We start from the raw sequence: 19,111 nt of genomic DNA on the forward strand, positions 1-19,111 counted from the left end.
ATCTAGGAAACTGGTGTCTATGTCTGACTTGTGTGTGTGTGTGTCTTGCAGCTGAACTGAATACCATTGCTCCCATCATCTCCAATTTCTTCCTGGCTTCATACGCTTTGATTAATTTCTCCTGCTTTCATGCCTCATATGCAAAATCTCCAGGTGAGTCTGCATTCACCAGTGGTTTAAGTGTGGGCTTCATAGCCTGATCTCTGCAAGTTTTTGACTGTATGTCAGAGAAAGCTGCAGTACCTGTAAAATATCTAATCTATGTGACCTGAGGTTTTACTGCTCTCATTGAATATGATGACATTTTATTTATCTCCAAAAGATGAAAATAATGGCTCTAGTCCTTACATCCCCTACAGTTGTACAGAATGAAAAAGACTTCAGTGGATCCCACTGGAGCAGAACAGCTCCTCCTCAGGGTCTTTTTTTCCCCCTCAGCACCACACAACAGGGGTGGATTAAAACCTATACCACCTCTAGCTACATAAAGCAAGCAAATTATAGTGGGGAGCCATTATGCCCTTCTGCAAATCTACAGTAAAATTTACAGGAAAGTTCATAAGAACAGTAATTGCGCTAGAAGTGATACTGCCTGAAAGGGAACATGTAGAACAAAAACAGGTCCACCAAACAGCATCAGCACAGCTCTGCAGTGGCTAGTAGCAGAATTGTAGGGTGAAGTGCAATGAGGTCCTGTTCAAGGGTAACTTGAGAGCCCCTTTCTACATTTGTGCAGCAAAGGAACACACTAGCTTTCAGGCTTGTGCATCACCACAGCAGAGTAATTATCATCTTCATGAATGAAGGGGTGACACCTTAAGGACTAAAGTCAATCAGCTGGTTTTGGCACACAGGAAAGACAATTCCCTGCTGCTGTGAATCAATTATTCAATTCAAGGAGCGAGGAATACATTTTTGATTTCCAGTGTGAAGAAACCGCAGTAGTGACATAAATGCCTACATCAACTTCCTTCCTATAGATCTGCATGGTGCCATTTGTTCAGAGGGCAGAAAAGATGAGCACTTCTGCTAATTACCTGCACAGCTGAACAAATGCGGATCTGCTCTACATGGCCTTGGAACTGAGTAAAAATTAGCTCTATAGCCTTCATGTGCCTGCATCTGACTCTACTCTGCCACTACTTAACATTTCAGAAAAAACTGCAGCCATTTTTCTTTTTCATTTCCTCCAGTTAATTTCTGCCAGTTCACAGTGATAGACTATAATAATTGCAAGGCTGCAGGACAGCAAATTTCTTCACAGCAGGACCTTCCCATTCCCTCATTACAGAGATGATCCAAGACAGGGTTGCTCAGACTCTCCTTGTATCTTCTGTGTTTTTTCCCCTCTCCAAAGAGTCTGCTCTGTAGAACACCTGGCAGAGGCCTGCAAACCATTGAGGCTCACTGTTTGCCTCATCATTTTAATTGCTAGCAGGGGATGGATTCAGTACTGCAGCTGAAGAGCAGCAGGAATAATATCTTTTTAAAGTCAATTGCAAATTATTTTATTTTTCTGTGGTGAGGCCAGGCAATTTCCAAGTTTAAGACAGATGCACTTACAGTATTGGGGTAAACTCTCCTCTCACAAGTGTTTAGCTCCCATTAATAAGTTTATGTATATGCTTCAAAAGGACACAGTAGCCAATTACCTGGAGTTACAGGAAAATCTATTTTCAGTTCTGAACTAGTGGGCTTTAATTCGGCAAAAATACATATAAACAGAATGGCTACTCAAAGCCAGGCTGGACAAAGCAGTAGGAAAGGGTTTGCAGTAAAAGGCTTGTAAAACTCAGTACTCTATACATACAGAAATCTACATCAGCCAACACCTGAAAGTATCTGTTGATACTTATAATAACTGAGAATTTACACATATCACTCCCACCCCTTCTGACAGAGCCTGAAAGAAATGGCACATGGGTTTGTACAAGCAAAATCAGTCAGTCACTATTTGATCAATATATTTTATGCTCTTCCAATTTCCTCAATTCTCTTTAAACAGGTTGGAGACCAGCATTCAGATATTATAACATGTGGGTGTCACTTTTCGGAGCCCTGTTGTGCTGTGGTGTCATGTTTGTCATCAACTGGTGGGCAGCTCTCATCACTTATGCCATTGAGCTCTTTCTGTATATTTATGTAACATACAAGAAACCAGGTAAGGCCACAAAACACTTATTTTGTGTATATGTTATGCAGCCAGACTGGATTTTACAGGAATCGATTCTGCTTACAGAATTAAACATTACTTTTTTCTCTGACACCTTTATTTAAAGGGAAGTCTGGAGCATCCCATTAAATCCCACTTTATATAATATAGATTAAGATGATAGTCTGGTGAATTTTTGCCTGTTTAACAAACACTTCAAGTATGGTTCAGAGCTTTGTGTAAACATTCCAGCACACCAGTTTATTCCCACCATGTCTTTACTACATTTGGGCTTTTACTTGAGTATCACTCATAATTTTTTTCCATCCACACACAAAACCTCACCTGAATTTTGCTGTGCTCTTAGCTGACTCATCTGGGGTCCTCACTCAAAATGTAAACCTGCTGCCCATTATACAACAAAAACGCAAGCTGAATCACTCATGAACTGATCATCCTCCAGCACCTCCCTACAATTCCTCAGTAAAGAAGGAAAAATGGGCACACTTTACTGCTGGAAAAAACTGCTTAGTAGCTCAGCAAGTCACAGGAGCTGTCCTTGGAAATCTGTGTGCTAATACAATACAGAACCAGTATGAGACTGCATGGTCTGGTTATTCACATCCAGAACAAAACTAACCCAGGTGTAGATTTCAGTGCTAACCATCTGAATTACTTCTGCAGTAGGAAAAAAGAGGCAAGTTTCCCAGCAGAAGATGTACTTTCATTGCAGCTAGCTTGGGATAGCAACACCTGGTCTGAGCCTGCGTTATTCTTTTCCGTCTATGTTGCTGCACTGTTGTATGCCCTCCTTATCTCTGCTCTCATACCCGCTCAAATGGTCTGTGGTTCTCTTCCTGTAAATATCATCAGCTGTAGAAGAACACACCTGTCACAAGACAGTTGTCAAAAACATTTCAGGTTTTCTACCCTTTCCTAGAATATTGCCAAGTGTCCTTGCTGCAAAGTAGCAACTTAAAGCTTGGTTAAAATTCTCTGAAGACACTGTACAAAAGCTATCTATCTCCTGCTCTCTAAGAGAGTGACTTTCGTTCAGCACTTACCTACCAGCAACTGAAGGGTTCAGAAAAGGCTAATATTCCTTAGAAAAGACGACCTCTACACAAACCTCCATTTAGTTGCACTAAGTATCAGCTTTGTATCTTGGCATAACGGGACTTGATCTGCATTCATGTAGATCTTGAAGTGTGGAAAGCTGTTTCTTGTCTGTCTCCATCCACCAAACAGCTGCATAATAACAAGAAAAGATGTATATGCCAAAACTGGTTTTGGAGAACAATTTTTGTCCTATAAAGTAGAACAGAGCTAACTGGAGCTAGCAATGTTCCTTCCTAATGGTTTAATTTGAACTTCCTGAAATTTCACACCAAATAAATGGCTCTAGGCTCTCCATTTTATACATGGGGGAAGGACACAAAATTAATGGAACAGAGAATAAAACAGTATTTAAGCAGAGGAAGAAGATTCCCTATAATTTTTATATAAAAATGAGATGATTTATTTGCATGCTTGTTTTGGCATCACACAGGCAAAACCTATTCTATTACGAAGCACAAAGAACAATACTTCTGTATCTATGAAGCATGAGAGAATATACCCTGCTTTGGCTCATAGATAACATGATTGCTGACATTTGCAATAGCACATAGGGAAAAGCCCATGGTTTAATACGCATTATTTATCTTTATTATATGCAGAAGTAAATTGGGGCTCTTCTACACAGGCTCTTTGCTATATTAATGCCTTAGACAGCGCTCTGGCATTAACTACAGTGGAAGACCATGTGAAAAACTTCAGGTAAGATTTCCAGTGAATAATAGAATGGCTTATTCTGAATAAGTACATCACCCAATTAAATACAACCTCTTTCTTCCTCCTAACAGACCACAGTGCATAGCATTAACAGGAGCTCCTATGATCAGGCCTGCTCTGCTAGACATCACACATACTTTCACAAAGAACAACGGGCTGTGCATCTGTTGTGAAGTGTACACGGTAAGGTCAACTCATAAATCTCAAAATTCAGCACCAGTGGGTGCTGCAGATCTCCATTACACATTCCATTCTCACTCAGTACACAATGTTCCCATTGGTGCTGACGGGCATCTGTACAGACCATGAAAGAGATTCGCACTGAGAATGAATTTTGTCATAAGTATTGACAAGAAAGCTATCGGCTGATAAAGAGCCTGCTGGTAAATGCCTCATTGAGATGCATTTCAGAGTTCATAGTAGATAGACCAAAAAATGGTTTGAAAAAAATAAAGCATTACAAGGAAAGATTTGTTTTTACAAGGACACAGCAAGGCTTAAAAAAACCCAAAACACAAAACTTGAAGGATTATAGTGCAAGAGTCAAATTACCCAGGCTCTATTTTCAGCTTTGTCACTCATTTGCACTGTTGGGGTTTGGCAACTAATTCAGCTCTCTTTGCAGTGGTTTCTCCAAAACTGTAACAATGCTAATTTTGAGGATAAACATGCTCTTCTGAGAGCTAAAGAGAGGAGCAAAATATATTTCTAGTTATAAATACACAAGAAATAATGTATCTTAAAGGATGAAGAGCTATTCTCTCATCGGGACAGAACAAAAATAGATGGGTTGGTAGTGTAGAGGAGAAAATTTTAAATATTACAATGACCTTTTAATTTTGAGAGAAAAAAAAACAGCTCATGGAACCAAACAGGGCTGCAGAACCTAACTAATAGAGTCAGTTTAGGCAAGATAATGTATTCCTTTACTCCTGTATTCCTGTACAGGACTGTAGGAATAATTCATTTGATGCTGCCACATTGCAGAAAGGGAGTACAGAAGATCTACATGTGATTCTTCCCAAATCAAATGAATCTATAAAGAGTGAATGGTCCTAATTCTTCTCTACTGTAATTATTGTTAGCTTTCCTGCTGCTATCAGTAGCATAGAATCAATCCCAACAAGTTCCTGAGACTATGCAGCTTCCTAAAGTTGCATTTCAGCAAATTTTTGGAGTTCTTAGGCATGTTTCTCTAATATTAATACTTTCTATGGAGAACTGAGATTTCATTCCTGTCTATACAAAAAAAATAAGTCTATTTTGCTAGTGTAAGCATTTTAATTGTTTTTTTAAATTATTATTTCTTCAGCAACTTAAGCTAAATTTATTTTGGTTGGTAATAAAAAAGTGTGACACAATGAACCTTTGTGATTTGCAAAATTGTGGTAAAAAGTGGATGATAAAATTCCTAGAGACGATTTTGAAGAGCAGCCTACAATATATATCATAACAAATACAGCAAGGTTATTTAGCCATAAATGTAACATCCAGCATATTTTGCCTCAAAAGCTGACATGCTGCTAGCTATGCATAAAGTTTTGAGACACCACGCCAGACAGAACATCTTCCATTCCTTTTTCCCAAAGGGCAGGAAGAAACTTTCCAGGAACATGGTGATAGATAGTTCAGAGATAGGTGAAATAAATACGGCAACTGAACATAAAGATGATTTAAAAGTTAGTTGACTCTGAGGTCATGGCTACATGCTGGCTTGAACAATCTGAGTTTCTAGTAAAAAGGGCTATTCTGCTTTTACTCCCTGCCTTCACGTAAAATATTTTTGCAAGGTTAGTCTTCAGTCTCCAAATTCACTGGACTCCTTATACAATTGCACAAACTTTAACACTGACATAAAGGAGGAGTAGGGAAGGCCACAGATAGGCTATCATCTGATAGAACGGTGGGACTGTCCCCTTGGCCAGCAGAAACATATTGTGCAAGCCAGTTGTGAAACTATATTCAGGTACTCTCCTTAGAGAGACTGAGAAGAAAGGTAAGACTTTTTTCTCCTCTCCTTACCCACAAGGGAACTTCAACCTTATTGTTCAACTTATTATTCCCAGCTCTTCACACTACTCTTCCAAAAGCCAGGATCAAACTATTCTTAAGTTACGCCCATTAAATCCAAACAAACTCTGGTGAATTTGCTATCATCCAAGAACATAGCATGATCTCATTAAAGAAAGATCACATGGACTCTCCCATCCTTCCCCTTGTACTTCCCAAATAGCCATAAGGAATTCAGAAACATACATGAGGGACAACACCTGAGTGAGCATCAACCCAGCCTACTTTTGATCAGGTCAAAACTCACTTTTTTTATCTATATAATACTAACGAAAAAGGCACAGGTAAAAACAAGACATATGAAGTCTGCCAGGTCATTTCACAGCTTCTCTCTCAAAGCTATTTTCTGTTTTTTAGATGGAACTGGCTGGAAAGTTTATTTTGAAGGCCTTGCCTCCTTTTCTAGCAACCAAAGCCAATTCACTGAAAGTAAATGTACTGCAGTTATGTCTACATCTATATAAAAGTATAGAATGTATAGTACATCTCATTTTCTTCCAGGAAGGCAAAAAAAAGTTTCAGTAAGGCTGAAAAGTTTTGAAAGGAGGACATTTTGGGTTTACATTCAAAATTACCTATTAGGAATTAATTTTGAATTAAATAATCCTTCCCATACATTTAATTTTGGAAAGAATTTCTTTCAGTTCGGGTTTTACACTGGTTCTTGAAGGGGAAATAAATTTTGAGTTTACAGTATTTGCTATGGAGAAAAAAAATTTTAAATTTCCCTCAGCTTTATTTTAACCAGTTTCTCAGCTTAGCAGAAGAAGCTACCATATACTAACTTACTTTAAATGCGAAAGATTTAAATATGAATTTTGAAATACAATCTCCTGAGCATGAGTTTACCAAACCTTCCTAGTTTTATATTATAGGAAGCTTCTACCGATTTCTCTAGTTATCTGTTCTGTTGAAACCAAAATTGCAACTTGCCAGCATCCTCAAAAATATTATAAATTTAAAAAAGCACAAAGGAATGACTTCTGCACAAAGTGAAACTCTGCAGCAAACTGAAGTTCAAAACTATCTGTTTCTAACAAACCACTTCCCAAGTTAGGCACACGGAAATACTGGATTCCAAATGCTTCCAAACCAGCTCTAACCTTCTGGCACATCTGATTACTGCTTCTGTCTCTGACATCGCTGGACACGCTGCCACAGTTTACAATTCTGCTCTTCGACTCTGCCTTGGAAAGTGAAGAGTACCTGTCCAGCCCGATAACACTAAAACAAGTATTTGAAACTCTTGAGTGTCCCTCTCAGAGTTTGATCTTCACTGCAGAAGATGTGGATGACTGATTCAGCTTCCTAAAGACAACATGAAAGGGAATAAACAAAGCCTAGCAAACCTTAAACTCAAACTTAAGAGCACAGATTTTTAAAATCAATTAAATTCCAGACACATGCTTCCCAACCTTAGGTCAATATTTCTAAAGGCCATGCTTGCAGACTTGATGTCTTCCCTGCGCTTAATCTTTTGGGCGACCCACTGCCAGCCCGTTCTCTGCTTTCAAGTCAGTGTATCATGTCTTGTGACTTGGATATGCACATGGATTTTTTCTCATTAAATTACCAGATAACCACTGGAAGAACCTGGTGACAAAGGCATTTGCATCTTTAATTGTATGGCAACAACCCTTTTCTCTTATTATTAGTAGATAGGACAGTAACCATGTATATTTAGATCTGCTGAGACTTGTTTACATAGTCAAGTCAGGGAGGGACTTTATTCACTGTGAGATGCTTCATCATACCTTAGATATTTTTTTAAGATGTTACAATCCATAGTAGTCCTTCTTTCTGTCAGAATCACTATATTTAAGTAGCATTAACAGCCTCAGCCCTCTCGAACAGAATGTGAATTATGTTAGCAGCACAGTTCTTTTCAAAGGGCTGAATCTCTGTGGACCCTTTTTGGAAATGTATTTTTCTGACTCTTTCCATTCGCTCCCACAGCAGACTAGGTAACTCCTTCAAAATCACTCTGTGATGTATAATATAAAGCCTTCTTAATAATATTTTATTGTTATCATGCAGGGACCACGCAAGCTGTGTGTTAAGGACATGAACAGCGGCATGGCAAAAAAGCAGGCCTGGCTCACAAAGAACAAAAGAAAAGCCTTTTATGCAGCAGTGGCAGCTGACAGCTTCAGAGATGGTGTTAAAAGTCTACTTCAAGTAAGCTTTTTGTTTACAGAACACATAGAAGTGTGTTACATCAAAGCATCCCTTTATGTAAAGCATTACTGTTTACTCGTTAACAAGTCCTACGTATATATGGATAATGTTATAAACAGAAAGGGCATTCTGGGCATACATGTATATTATATTACAGGTTATTTCATAAAAAGATCTAGTTCTGGGCTATGGAATTATGAGACAAGGCAGACTGGTTCTCTCCTAAATGAACAAGACACTATTATAAAAAAAGAGAGGCATCTACAGGGCAACATATGAATGTCTGTGCAGCTAATACTTGATACACTTCAATTCTATTGTTTGGTATTACACAGCATATTAAATATTTGAGAATATTTTTTCATTCATTGAAAACTGAAAATGTGTAATATACGTTTTCTGCAAACAGAAAGAAGGCCATTTAAATAAAAGTCTGCAATATTTTTCTATTACACTAAGAATACAGCAGATCATTTCCAACAGTCCATTTAAAATAGCATTAATGAAGGCACAGAGGCACTGTTTTCATATTTCCCATCTCCCTCTCTCTCTCACATATATGAATATTTAAACATACAGGTACTGAGGCAAAATGTAGAGAAAATTCCCATCCTTTGCACAGAATACACTGCTGAAAAGACATCAGTGCAAACTAAGACGGTAGGGAATCAGCTAAACTACTCTGGGTAACAGTCACCCACTGGTAGCCTACCAGGGCTCTTTGTACACTTGCTGAATGGACAGTACAATTGAGCAAGATGAAATATTATTAATAAAGATCCCTTTGTTCTATCAAAGACTCACAAGGACACTTCATCTTGGATTTATACATTGTCTCAGTAGGAGATCCTTCTGATGTTTTTGAGAACTGTTACAGTCTGATGATCTCTTCCTTTCCATTACTACTTAAACACTATTGCCAAAGTCAACTACTGGACCACAAATAATTGCCTTCCAGCAAACAGAAGGATAACCACATCATCATTATTGTAACCTAAGGACATCTGCATAGCTTTGCCAACCAATTATTCATTTCAATGTAAAAAGTGCAGATGTATCAGTGCTACTCAAAAAACCCCACCAAGGTTCCAACAGTTTTTATCTACTTTCTTTTTGCTAGTAGTAAAAACTGGCAAGTGTAACAATTTGACAAGCTGGTGTATTTGAGGGTCTCCTCCTGAAGGTTCCCAATACATTGAGTATTTAGATTTCTATAAAAATTAGGTTAGCTGAATCTAGATCTGACAACCCTTACTTGTTCAGGTTTTAGCATCCAGGCCCAGTTTTGGAGGCAATCTAGTATCTTGACAAACCATTTGTTCTTCCTGTTTATAAACTGTAATTTTATCTATAAAGCATACTCAGCTCATTTTGGATAATCTTTTGGAAAGAATACAGTGAACAGAACAGCAACAGTTTGTAAGTTCAAGGCAAAAAAAAAAATTATTCTTAAGAGGATATGCCTATCTGAGGTGTTTTAAGAGACTTCAGACCCAGTTCATCTATTCAGTATTCCAAATCTGATAAAAGCTTTATGCTATTATGTTAGAATGAGCATACAAACAGTGCTTGAACTCTCTCTTGATTCCAAATTATTGAACCATTTTAATGAGAGCATGTCAGAAGAAACGCAAATGAATGCTAATTTAGCAAAACTACATTTCTGTCATCTAAAATCATTTATAGTTGGAATGATTTAGAGCTAATCTTTCTGCATGGGTATGAGCATGAGGACATTCATGAAATGCAATCTAGTTGTAAGTGTCTCCAGAACATTACTTCAGTTATCTTTTGCCATTACTTTTCATTTACAGTAAAAGCATGTGTGTGTACCTTCTAAGCAGTGTTTTAATATTGTTAGGCCTCAGGCTTGGGTAGAATGAAACCAAATACCTTGGTGATTGGATTTAAGAAGGACTGGAGAAATGCCACTGCCACGCAAGTTGAAAACTATGTGGGTGTTATACAGTAAGTCACAGTTCAACATCTCCTTTTTTACTCCTCTTAGACTAGATTAATATAGCATTTCCATACAGAACTTGACATGTAGAAACAATGTAAGAAAATACCTACAAATCTGGGTTCACACATACTAGCTCTGTAACAGAAGTTTCTGCCCATTAAAAAAGGCTCCATGGCTTCACATACCTAGTAAGGTCTGCTTAGCAAATATCTGGCACTGTCAGAGCTGATGTGGCTTGACAGTGCTACATAAAGAAGCTGTACTGCTGTTAGCAGTGCTTTTACAGAACTGTATTTTCCCATTTTTAGTGGGCAGCAGCCCACACAAAAACAACCCTAATATACATACTTAGTGAATAAGAGAACATCATGGAATTCTTCTTTTAAGCCTAGGAGACAGAGAAAGAGCCTTGCTTCAAGTCTCATGTGCACCTAAGGCTCAGCAGCTCTGCGGGTTGGGATTTAGCTAGGAAACAGTCATTTAGAAACAGGTTTCTCATAGATCCTTGCTCAAAATTTGCCTGTAAAGCTGAAGTAAGTTAAAGAACAACAAAACCAACCCCAGCTTTGTTATTTCCTCAGAGAAGGGAGAAAAAAATTACCCAATGGCAACCTAGTTCCTAAAAAGTGTTGTCAGAAAGACGCATTTCAGGAATAGCCTATCTGTTCCAATGCCCTGTGATACCCTTTTTTAAATGAGGGAAGAAAGTTGATAAGTACTTTACTTCATCTTGGGCAATTCCTTCTGCAATTTTACCTAGAGCAGCCTAGTACATGGCAGTAACAACTCCCTGCGAGCACTAACACTTCTACTGATCTGCTCAAAGTAGCTTTCCTCATTGACACACATGATGCAAAAGGGTATTTATTATTTTTCTTTCTTTTCAGTGATACCTTTGATTTTGAGCTTGGCATGATTATTGTCAGAATTAGCCAAGGATTTGATATATCTCAGGTCCTCCAGGTTCAAGGTATGTGGTGACTCAATAGCTGAATATCTATGCTGGTGACATACTCAGCACAAGAAGGTACCTGACCGATACTCTTAGAGTCACAGTCTGGTTTCTAGAATAGTTCCTACACCTGTAACTTCTACAGTTCTTCCTTGCTTCTGCAGTTTCAATCCCGCCCAAAATCCTTGCTGAAGCACTGGCAGTGACAGAAGGAGGCCAAGCCTCACACATTAAGGGGCTCTGCACACCAGATAACTCCCAAAGCACTTCCAGCACAGGCACAGACTAAAGCAGTGAAATCATCTTGTGCCACAGTAATCAGTCACTCTGATGCATGTTTCCTTCCTGCTCTTGGCACATCTTCCCCTCTCTGCCTACCTGAGATCTCTGGGACTGGTGGAATTAGGAAGCTGCACTTTTGGTACCACCTCTGTGGAATGCTGGGGCCCAGAAAGTTCCCGCCCACACAAAAACATGAAACATCACTTCTCTTTTTCACCTTTTTGTTCATTCTTCCTTAGGTTAGTGGTGCATATCTCAGGGGGAAAGGGAAAACCTTCCACCATACCACAACCATTCAGGGAGACATGCCATCTGGGTGGACAAGGTAGAAGGAGACAGAGCATGCAGGCAGCTGCACCTAAACGAAGGGCTTCCAAGAGCCACATACAATGGTGGCCTTGGTTTTTCCTTTTTCTCTTTAGGACACAGAGGTCTTACTGGTTCCTCACGTACCCTGGGGAGGGTACGACTCCATATAAAAACCCCCATCAGAACAATTCTCTAGATTTTCAGTACGATAATTTTCCCACTTTTCGTAAGTTTGTCCACTTGAGCAGACAGATACAGCCTAAACCTGGACATTGTTCCTAGAGTCCCTTGTCCTCCCCACCAGGTAAGTGTTTTGTGCTCTAAATGAATTAGATAAAATCTATAGAGAAGGAACACAGGCAGGCATAAAAAGAACGGCGACTCTTTGCTGCCGCCTGCTGTAAATCTGCCTCCAGCTTCCCCCCAGTTTCCCAGAGACACAAAGACCGCGCTCAGAACTCCTGGGGAGAACACCCAGACAGGACGTAAGTACCTTAGCTAATTAAAACCAAATTAACTCCCCATTCAAGAGGACGGATTCTAGGATGAGGCAACACTCAAAAGCAAATCACCTCTCAGAATTAAAAGGCGACAGAGGCTCGTTTAAGAAACAAGGGGAGATGAATATTCACCTGGCAGACTAGCACCTTGATGTACATGGAGAGCTACAGGGCAGAACTACAGGGACTTAAGAGAAAATTCCAAACTAATCATGCTTTTTTCCTTCCCCCTGTTGATACCTGAACAAGATCTGCCTGACTCTGCTTGATGTAAGTCAGAAACTGACTGCTCAGAAGATACAGTCATTAGAACACCAGTGAAATTACAGCAAATACCAACTTTGCATTCTTAAAAACTAGCAAATGTTCTCCAAGTGTGAAGACACAAGGAATCAGAAAGAATTAGAAACATGGGGGGGTGGGTGGGGGGAGGAAACCCCTCAAATATGCAGAAATGTTTTGAGGCAGATATAAAGCCTCTGTAGTGGGGAAAAAAAAAGATCATTGTATTCTATTATACTTGCTACAGCATTCTGTTTAACAGAGAAACTGAAATTTTAGCTTTGAGTAACCATTAAGTTAGTGACTGTCATCATGTCTAATAATCAGAAGTGCATGGCTGTCATGGATTCTAAAGTAAAAGAAGTTATATTCTTTTCTCTTGGCAATTGAGAGTGCTAGCAGAGCTCATAATGTCTGGCTAATGAGGGTTTGGTTTTTGTTTTGTTTTTTTTTTTTTTAAACACAATGTCTTCAAAAAATTTACCTCACTCTTAGTTCATGTATTAGTCAAATAGAAATTTTCCTTATGAAAAAAGCTTTCTGCAAGCAAATGCCTAGTTCATATTAATTAGTGCATCACTATAATATATTCCACCAATAAATATAAAATAATATATACCACCAATAACATGTGGTACCTTTTTCTCAGCAAAAGTCTAATATTGCTAAGATGAAATTATTCTTTTATATTACTGAATTTACAGAATTGGTTAGCTAAATCTTACATCTTTGCAGAAAATGCTGAAAAAAATTAAAACACTAAAAATATTTCAGCATAAAAACTGATCGCATATTCAGGATCCTTACATATTTCTGAGAATCTCAAAGTCCAAAGCCATGTGACTTTGTTCTTGGAATAGGGACCCAAGGGCTAGAACTCAATACCTCAGCTTTCTCACTTTAGGAAAACAGCTTTCCTAATGTGTTTTCAAATTTTGGGGGAAAGAAATCAACCAAACAAATCCACAAACATAAATAGTATCTCATATAAGTCTAAAATACAGTAATTCTGAACTTGATCTGGAAGAGAAAATCTGAGAGTAGCTGAGCAGCACTTTAGTACACACTAAGTTAGGTCTTCCAGAGATGAATTCAGCTTCCTCCTCCCTATTAATTTGCAAGGAAAAAGCATTTTAAAAGGGGTTTTCCTCCCAGCAGCTTTACCTTGTGTACAAAGTACCACAACAGCAATCACATCACCACCATTATTTCAGTAAGTAATTTAATTTAAAATATAAAGTGATGTGTTACCAGTTCCCTTACTTTTCCCAATGTACAGAGGAATTAGAGAAGCTGGAGCAGGAGAGATTGGCACTGGAAGCTACTATTAAAGAAAATGATTTTGAAGAAGGAAAAAGTGGCATCTGTGGATTCTTCAGAAAAGCCAGCACACTCAATATCTCAAAACATGAAACAAAAAAAGGTAAGTTCCAAAATGACAGCTCCTCCCAGATCCTTCAATGCATCACATTTTCACCAATATGCAAAATGGACTTTGACTCCCAAGGCGAAAACTCCTGAGCCACGCAGAAACCCCTGGAACAGGACCTACCCTGTGCAAACCTGTCTTGGTGGCCACAATCATGTAATGCAGAGTAGAGTGAGAGTACTCTGCTGGTAGGACACCCTACCTCGTGCAACACAACTAATTTTTTTCCCCCTCATTTGCTAGCCCAGCTTTTGTTGAATTCTATTTGTCAAAAATAGCACATGGTTATTAAAGTTTGAGGAACACAGAACAAGTTGGGTTTTGTTTTGTTGGGTTTTTTTAATGGAGTGTTTTCAGTTTTTAAACAGAGGCCTTTTTTTCTGCTCTTTATAAAGAAAACAGGAACATATGCACAATATTCCAGGAACAAGCAATCTCACTTTACTCAACATAAACACACACAAACCCAGTGCCCAGCTGAAAAACAGGTAAAAATAGCATTACTGATCTATATTCTAAGCATAATTTCATAAAAATGCACAAATGAAGGTGGTAGAAGTACTGAAAGTACATATACAGCATGCTGTCAAATAACTAATTAACACATAACTTAAACGTATAGGTGATGAAATGAAAATTACATTTCAGATACAGTAAAATGATACAGAAATACAAACAGAATTAAAGGTCTCATTTCACAATTGCTAGGCTGTAATGATAATGACCCACCTGAAGCCATGCTTGTACGCAGACAAGTATTTTCAGAATTTTCACCTGCAGAGACCATTACATCTGGCTGTGCATGCAACTCCCACAGGTATCAAGAAGATCTACAGACTGAAAACATAAAATGTCATTATTCTTTACTTGGCAGACTTCAGTTCATTTTGCAGGCTTCAGTAGAATATATTTTTATAACAAATACCACAAGAACATGCACCCCTGTTTCAACTACCCTTTTCGGTTTAGTTCAGAAAGGCAAAACGGAAATACACATTATACACTTTGACTCTATGTATGAGATAAATGATGTTAATAAATATCCCTGCCTCTCCATTTTGCTTATACATTCATCCTCCCCAGAGTTGTTGCATCTTCCAGCATAGATGCTAGAACTGTAGAGGAAAGTCAATAACTGCTTTAGAACTACCCTGTCCACACTCTAGAAATACAGGAAAAACCAAACAAAGCATTTTCAGAACCTAGGAGATCAAAGTAAAACCTCTAAGGAAGCCTGTTTGCTCCATTTAAAATACTGCTCTGACACAGTCTCTTTGAAACCATTGAAAGAGAAGCAGTAATAAAGCCACAGGCTTCAAAAGATTGAATGAGAGAAGATATTGTTAGTACATAGGCAAGACTGTACCTTTATAAGCCATCCAAGTAAACACAGCAAGAATCAAAGTTTATTTTCAATTAACAATGACCCTCTCAAGCCTAGGGAAGTTGCCATATATGCTTACATTTTCTGCCTTCCAGTCTTAGCTTCATCTGTGCTCTCGCTGTACCCTGTTAGCTCTCTTCGTCCACCATTACTGTGCATTTCAGGGAGCTCTGTATTTTACAACTGACAGCTGAGCTTGTAAGCGATGCAAAATTATGCCATTTACTTTTAAAAATCTATCAGATAGTTCCCAATTGTTTTTTAAGGCCCCAGCGAATTTTAGGTTAACTAAAAAAGATCCAGAGAACAAATAATCAGATAACCCTTTTCAAGATGTTATAATCTAGTGACAAAGTATTACACAAGCTTTGGTTTCTGTGCGTATTGGTATATTAAAAGTCCATAGCATCTGCGCTGTAAATGTTTTCAGATTTCAGGTATAGAAATTACGTCAGAAACAGTTCATTTTCCTGACGCTTTATCTCCACTTGGCTCCCTAAAACTACTTGTTGCCTCACTGGTCAGAAACACTTCCACATTTTTTTCCTTTCTCATTATAGAAAGCACCATTAACACAATACAGTCAATGCATGTGGGTGAATTCAATCAGAAGCTGCTAGAAGCCAGCACTCAATTTAAAAAGAAGCAAGGAAAAGGCACAATTGACATTTGGTGGCTGTTTGATGATGGAGGTAAGGAATTTGAGTAAGAACTGCAGGGATAGAGATTTCTGTGTTACCAAATATAAAAGCAGACTTGGGTACTTGCATAAAACTGTTTTCCTATAAGATTACATAGTCAATTCTCTGTCTGGCTTAAATGTTTTAAGATTAACTTGCGTCCAACACTGCTGAAGCGAAGGATGGAATTTTTACCACACAATGCACTAATTTGATCTTCCTGCAATTTTGTATGTTCTTCCAGGTCTAACAATCCTAATTCCTTACATTCTAACTATCAGAAAGAAGTGGAAAAATTGCAAATTGAGGATCTTCACTGGCGGAAAAGTCAATAGGATTGAAGAAGAAAAACTAGTGTAAATATAACTATATTTGTCTCACTATTCAAAGAGTTTGAATTGATGCTGACTATAATGCATATACATCAGGAAGCTGAGAATTTCTCAGCATAACTGGTTTGTTGTACTGTGGGCAGCATGAAAAAGAAATTCTATACTTGATAGAAAGGTGTTGAGCTTATGGCATAGCCCTCAAGGCTCAGTATAAATGGTGATTACCAACGGAAACTCACATTCAGCAATTTTTCCCATTAATAGCTCATATCCCCTTCTCAAAGAAGAGCAGTCTGCACTCTGTAATGAGAATATAATTAGTTTTATGGTATTTACATGAGATTGTCCAGTTAACAGAAAGTGAAATTGAACATGAAGCTTCTTAAATGCAAATACCATAGATAGCTCATAAATGTGATTAAACACGGCAAAATGTAAAGAAGTTAGATAGCAAGTTAATCAACTTTAAGACCAAGTTGATTTGACTTAGCTTTTTTAAGAAAGTCTAGATTACATAATCATCACTCACCTTCACACAAATGAAAGGTGCTAATATAAACTTATTTTCATCATCACTGTATATAGGACCTTTCCTTTCAAAGCACTTTACACACTAGAAGCACAGCTGTTTCACCACCGGTGGAAGCAGGCCAATTTGGGATGGAAGTCAGTAACTGCTTAACAAAGAGCAGCAGCACCATGAAGCGAGTTAAAAACAACATATTCAACCAAAACTCCAGTGGAAAACAAGTGAGATGGATGCAAGGAGAGGAGTTAGAATTTGGCCAGCATCACTAGGATTACAATACAGTGCCTCGGAAAAACAGCTCCCCCAGGGATGCTCCCTTAAGCTTTTGCTTTCATATAAAGCAAACTTTACGACACTGTGGTTCTGTGAGTTGTAAGGATTACCCTAAAGTTAACATACTTTTGTAGAAGAGATTCACAATTGTTTTTACCCAATGATAAGAATAGTTTGTACAAAAAGCCTTACAGCTGCTCAAGGACCTGCAGGGAAGTGTTCTGGGCTCCCTGTCCAGAGTCTGCCCAAGCTAGGCTGTTCAGCTCTGCAACCAGCTCCTGGATCTAGGCACTCAAGTCACCAAATTTCGTTGAGAGGAAGTAGGAGGTTTTGACATCAAATGGGATTTGTCAAAACATGACAGATCTTCACAGAGGCAGTTCTGGCACCTGTATACCCTGCTTATCCTACAAAAGCCAGGGTGAACAGCATGGTCAGTACAGTTGACAATGACCTAGTTTGTCTCCAAGAAAATAATGTGTACGTATTTCTACCTAAACACTAGCTTTCCTCAACAGCATATTCCACCCACTACACTTCAAAGAGACAAATCCAGAGGCCAGGTGGCTATTCCATTCTCTAGGTAGATCTAATGCAAAAACATGCAAGTACAATTTCATCTATTGTATTTGCAATTCAGAAATTAAATTTATCTGGACTTTTGCTAACATGTAATTCCCCAAATATTAAAACCTTTCCATAGAAGTTGAGACTTCGCTCTTTTTGGTGTTCAAAACAAGGATTGCCCCAAGGGACATCAAGATTTATATAAGCAGTATGTTCTTATATAAGAAAAGAACAAGTAAATTCTCAGGTCATAAACAAATATGTATTTCTATCATGGTTTGCTCCTAGGAACTTTCTGACCTTTTCAAATTCCAAAGCTTACACACACACACACACAAAAGTGGGGGGAAAAGGGAGGGGAAGAAAAAACCCACACCATACAGGTTCCCAACCATGCTTCAACCAAACGCAAAAATGACCTAACTAAACCTCTCCAACCTCAGCACAAACACACACATGAAGCTATAAACTATTCCTCCTGCCAACTGGGGCAGAAAAGCAAAGTATTTTCTTTTATGAAAATATGTAAAGACAACATGTGAGTAGACCAATATAAATTCATAAATGAAAAAGATTAAGTATTGCACAACAAGCTTCCGGATCAAATTTTCACCAACACATACACTACCAGTGTTGTACATACTCCATGCATAGAACTCTGATAATAGAATAACAGAAGCCTTCTTTAAGTATTGGAGAATTCTGTCCCACTCTATTTTGAATATTTTTCCTTCATAATTCAAGCCTTTGCAAATACTTAAAGTATGATTTTTTTCCCAAAACAAACACCCTTCCCTCCGTCTGCTATTCATTTCCACTTTTTGTGATTTTCATTGATCATCAGTTAAATGAAATATACTACAATCACATCAATCCAGTTCTGTAATTGGAAACTGAAACACTAAAGCATTTAAAGTAATTTGTCATACAGTTAAAGATAATGAGACAACTGTGTTTAATATCTTAACTCATTTATGAGCGCTCTTTGATGCGAGGCACTCAGAAATATAGTGATAAAGTGTTCTCTGTTTTGTTTTCAGGATGGCTTCACTTCTAAGCAAATTCAGAATAAAATTCGCTGATATTAATATCATTTGTGATATCAATATAAAGCCCAACAAAGAGAGGTAAGAAACATTACCAAAATCCATTATTTAGCAGCAGGCCTTTATCAGGAGCTTGTTTCTTTTATATGCTGAGCATTAAAAAACCCCAAAACACACCACAATGTCACTTTATCATAGAACAGTTTGGGTTGGAAGGGACCTTAAAGATCATCTAGTTCCAAGCCCCCTGCTGTGGACAGGAACACCTTCCACTAGACCAGGTTGCTCAAAGCCCCATCCAACCTGGCCTCAAACACTTCCAGGGTTGGGGCATCCACAACTTCTCTGGG

The 19,111-nt window shown here is 38.3% G+C and overlaps 1 protein-coding gene across 2 annotated transcripts in view; it reads left to right on the forward strand.

The window, feature by feature from the left end:
* The window catches only part of SLC12A1 (solute carrier family 12 member 1), a 50,657-nt gene that overhangs the window by 22,989 nt on the left and 8,557 nt on the right, over positions 1 to 19,111 (forward strand). For both annotated transcript variants that reach the window (XM_059824190.1, XM_059824191.1), the window contains exons 13-23: positions 52 to 153; positions 2,006 to 2,161; positions 3,871 to 3,970; positions 4,057 to 4,168; positions 8,093 to 8,233; positions 10,095 to 10,201; positions 11,084 to 11,166; positions 13,801 to 13,944; positions 15,895 to 16,026; positions 16,259 to 16,370; positions 18,756 to 18,842. In XM_059824190.1, the coding sequence (XP_059680173.1) occupies positions 52 to 153; positions 2,006 to 2,161; positions 3,871 to 3,970; positions 4,057 to 4,168; positions 8,093 to 8,233; positions 10,095 to 10,201; positions 11,084 to 11,166; positions 13,801 to 13,944; positions 15,895 to 16,026; positions 16,259 to 16,370; positions 18,756 to 18,842 (1,276 nt within the window). The remainder of the gene's footprint in view (positions 1 to 51; positions 154 to 2,005; positions 2,162 to 3,870; positions 3,971 to 4,056; positions 4,169 to 8,092; positions 8,234 to 10,094; positions 10,202 to 11,083; positions 11,167 to 13,800; positions 13,945 to 15,894; positions 16,027 to 16,258; positions 16,371 to 18,755; positions 18,843 to 19,111) is intronic.

This window comes from Gavia stellata, chromosome 13 (genome assembly GCF_030936135.1).
Source record: "Gavia stellata isolate bGavSte3 chromosome 13, bGavSte3.hap2, whole genome shotgun sequence".
Classification (NCBI taxonomy): domain Eukaryota; kingdom Metazoa; phylum Chordata; class Aves; order Gaviiformes; family Gaviidae; genus Gavia; species Gavia stellata.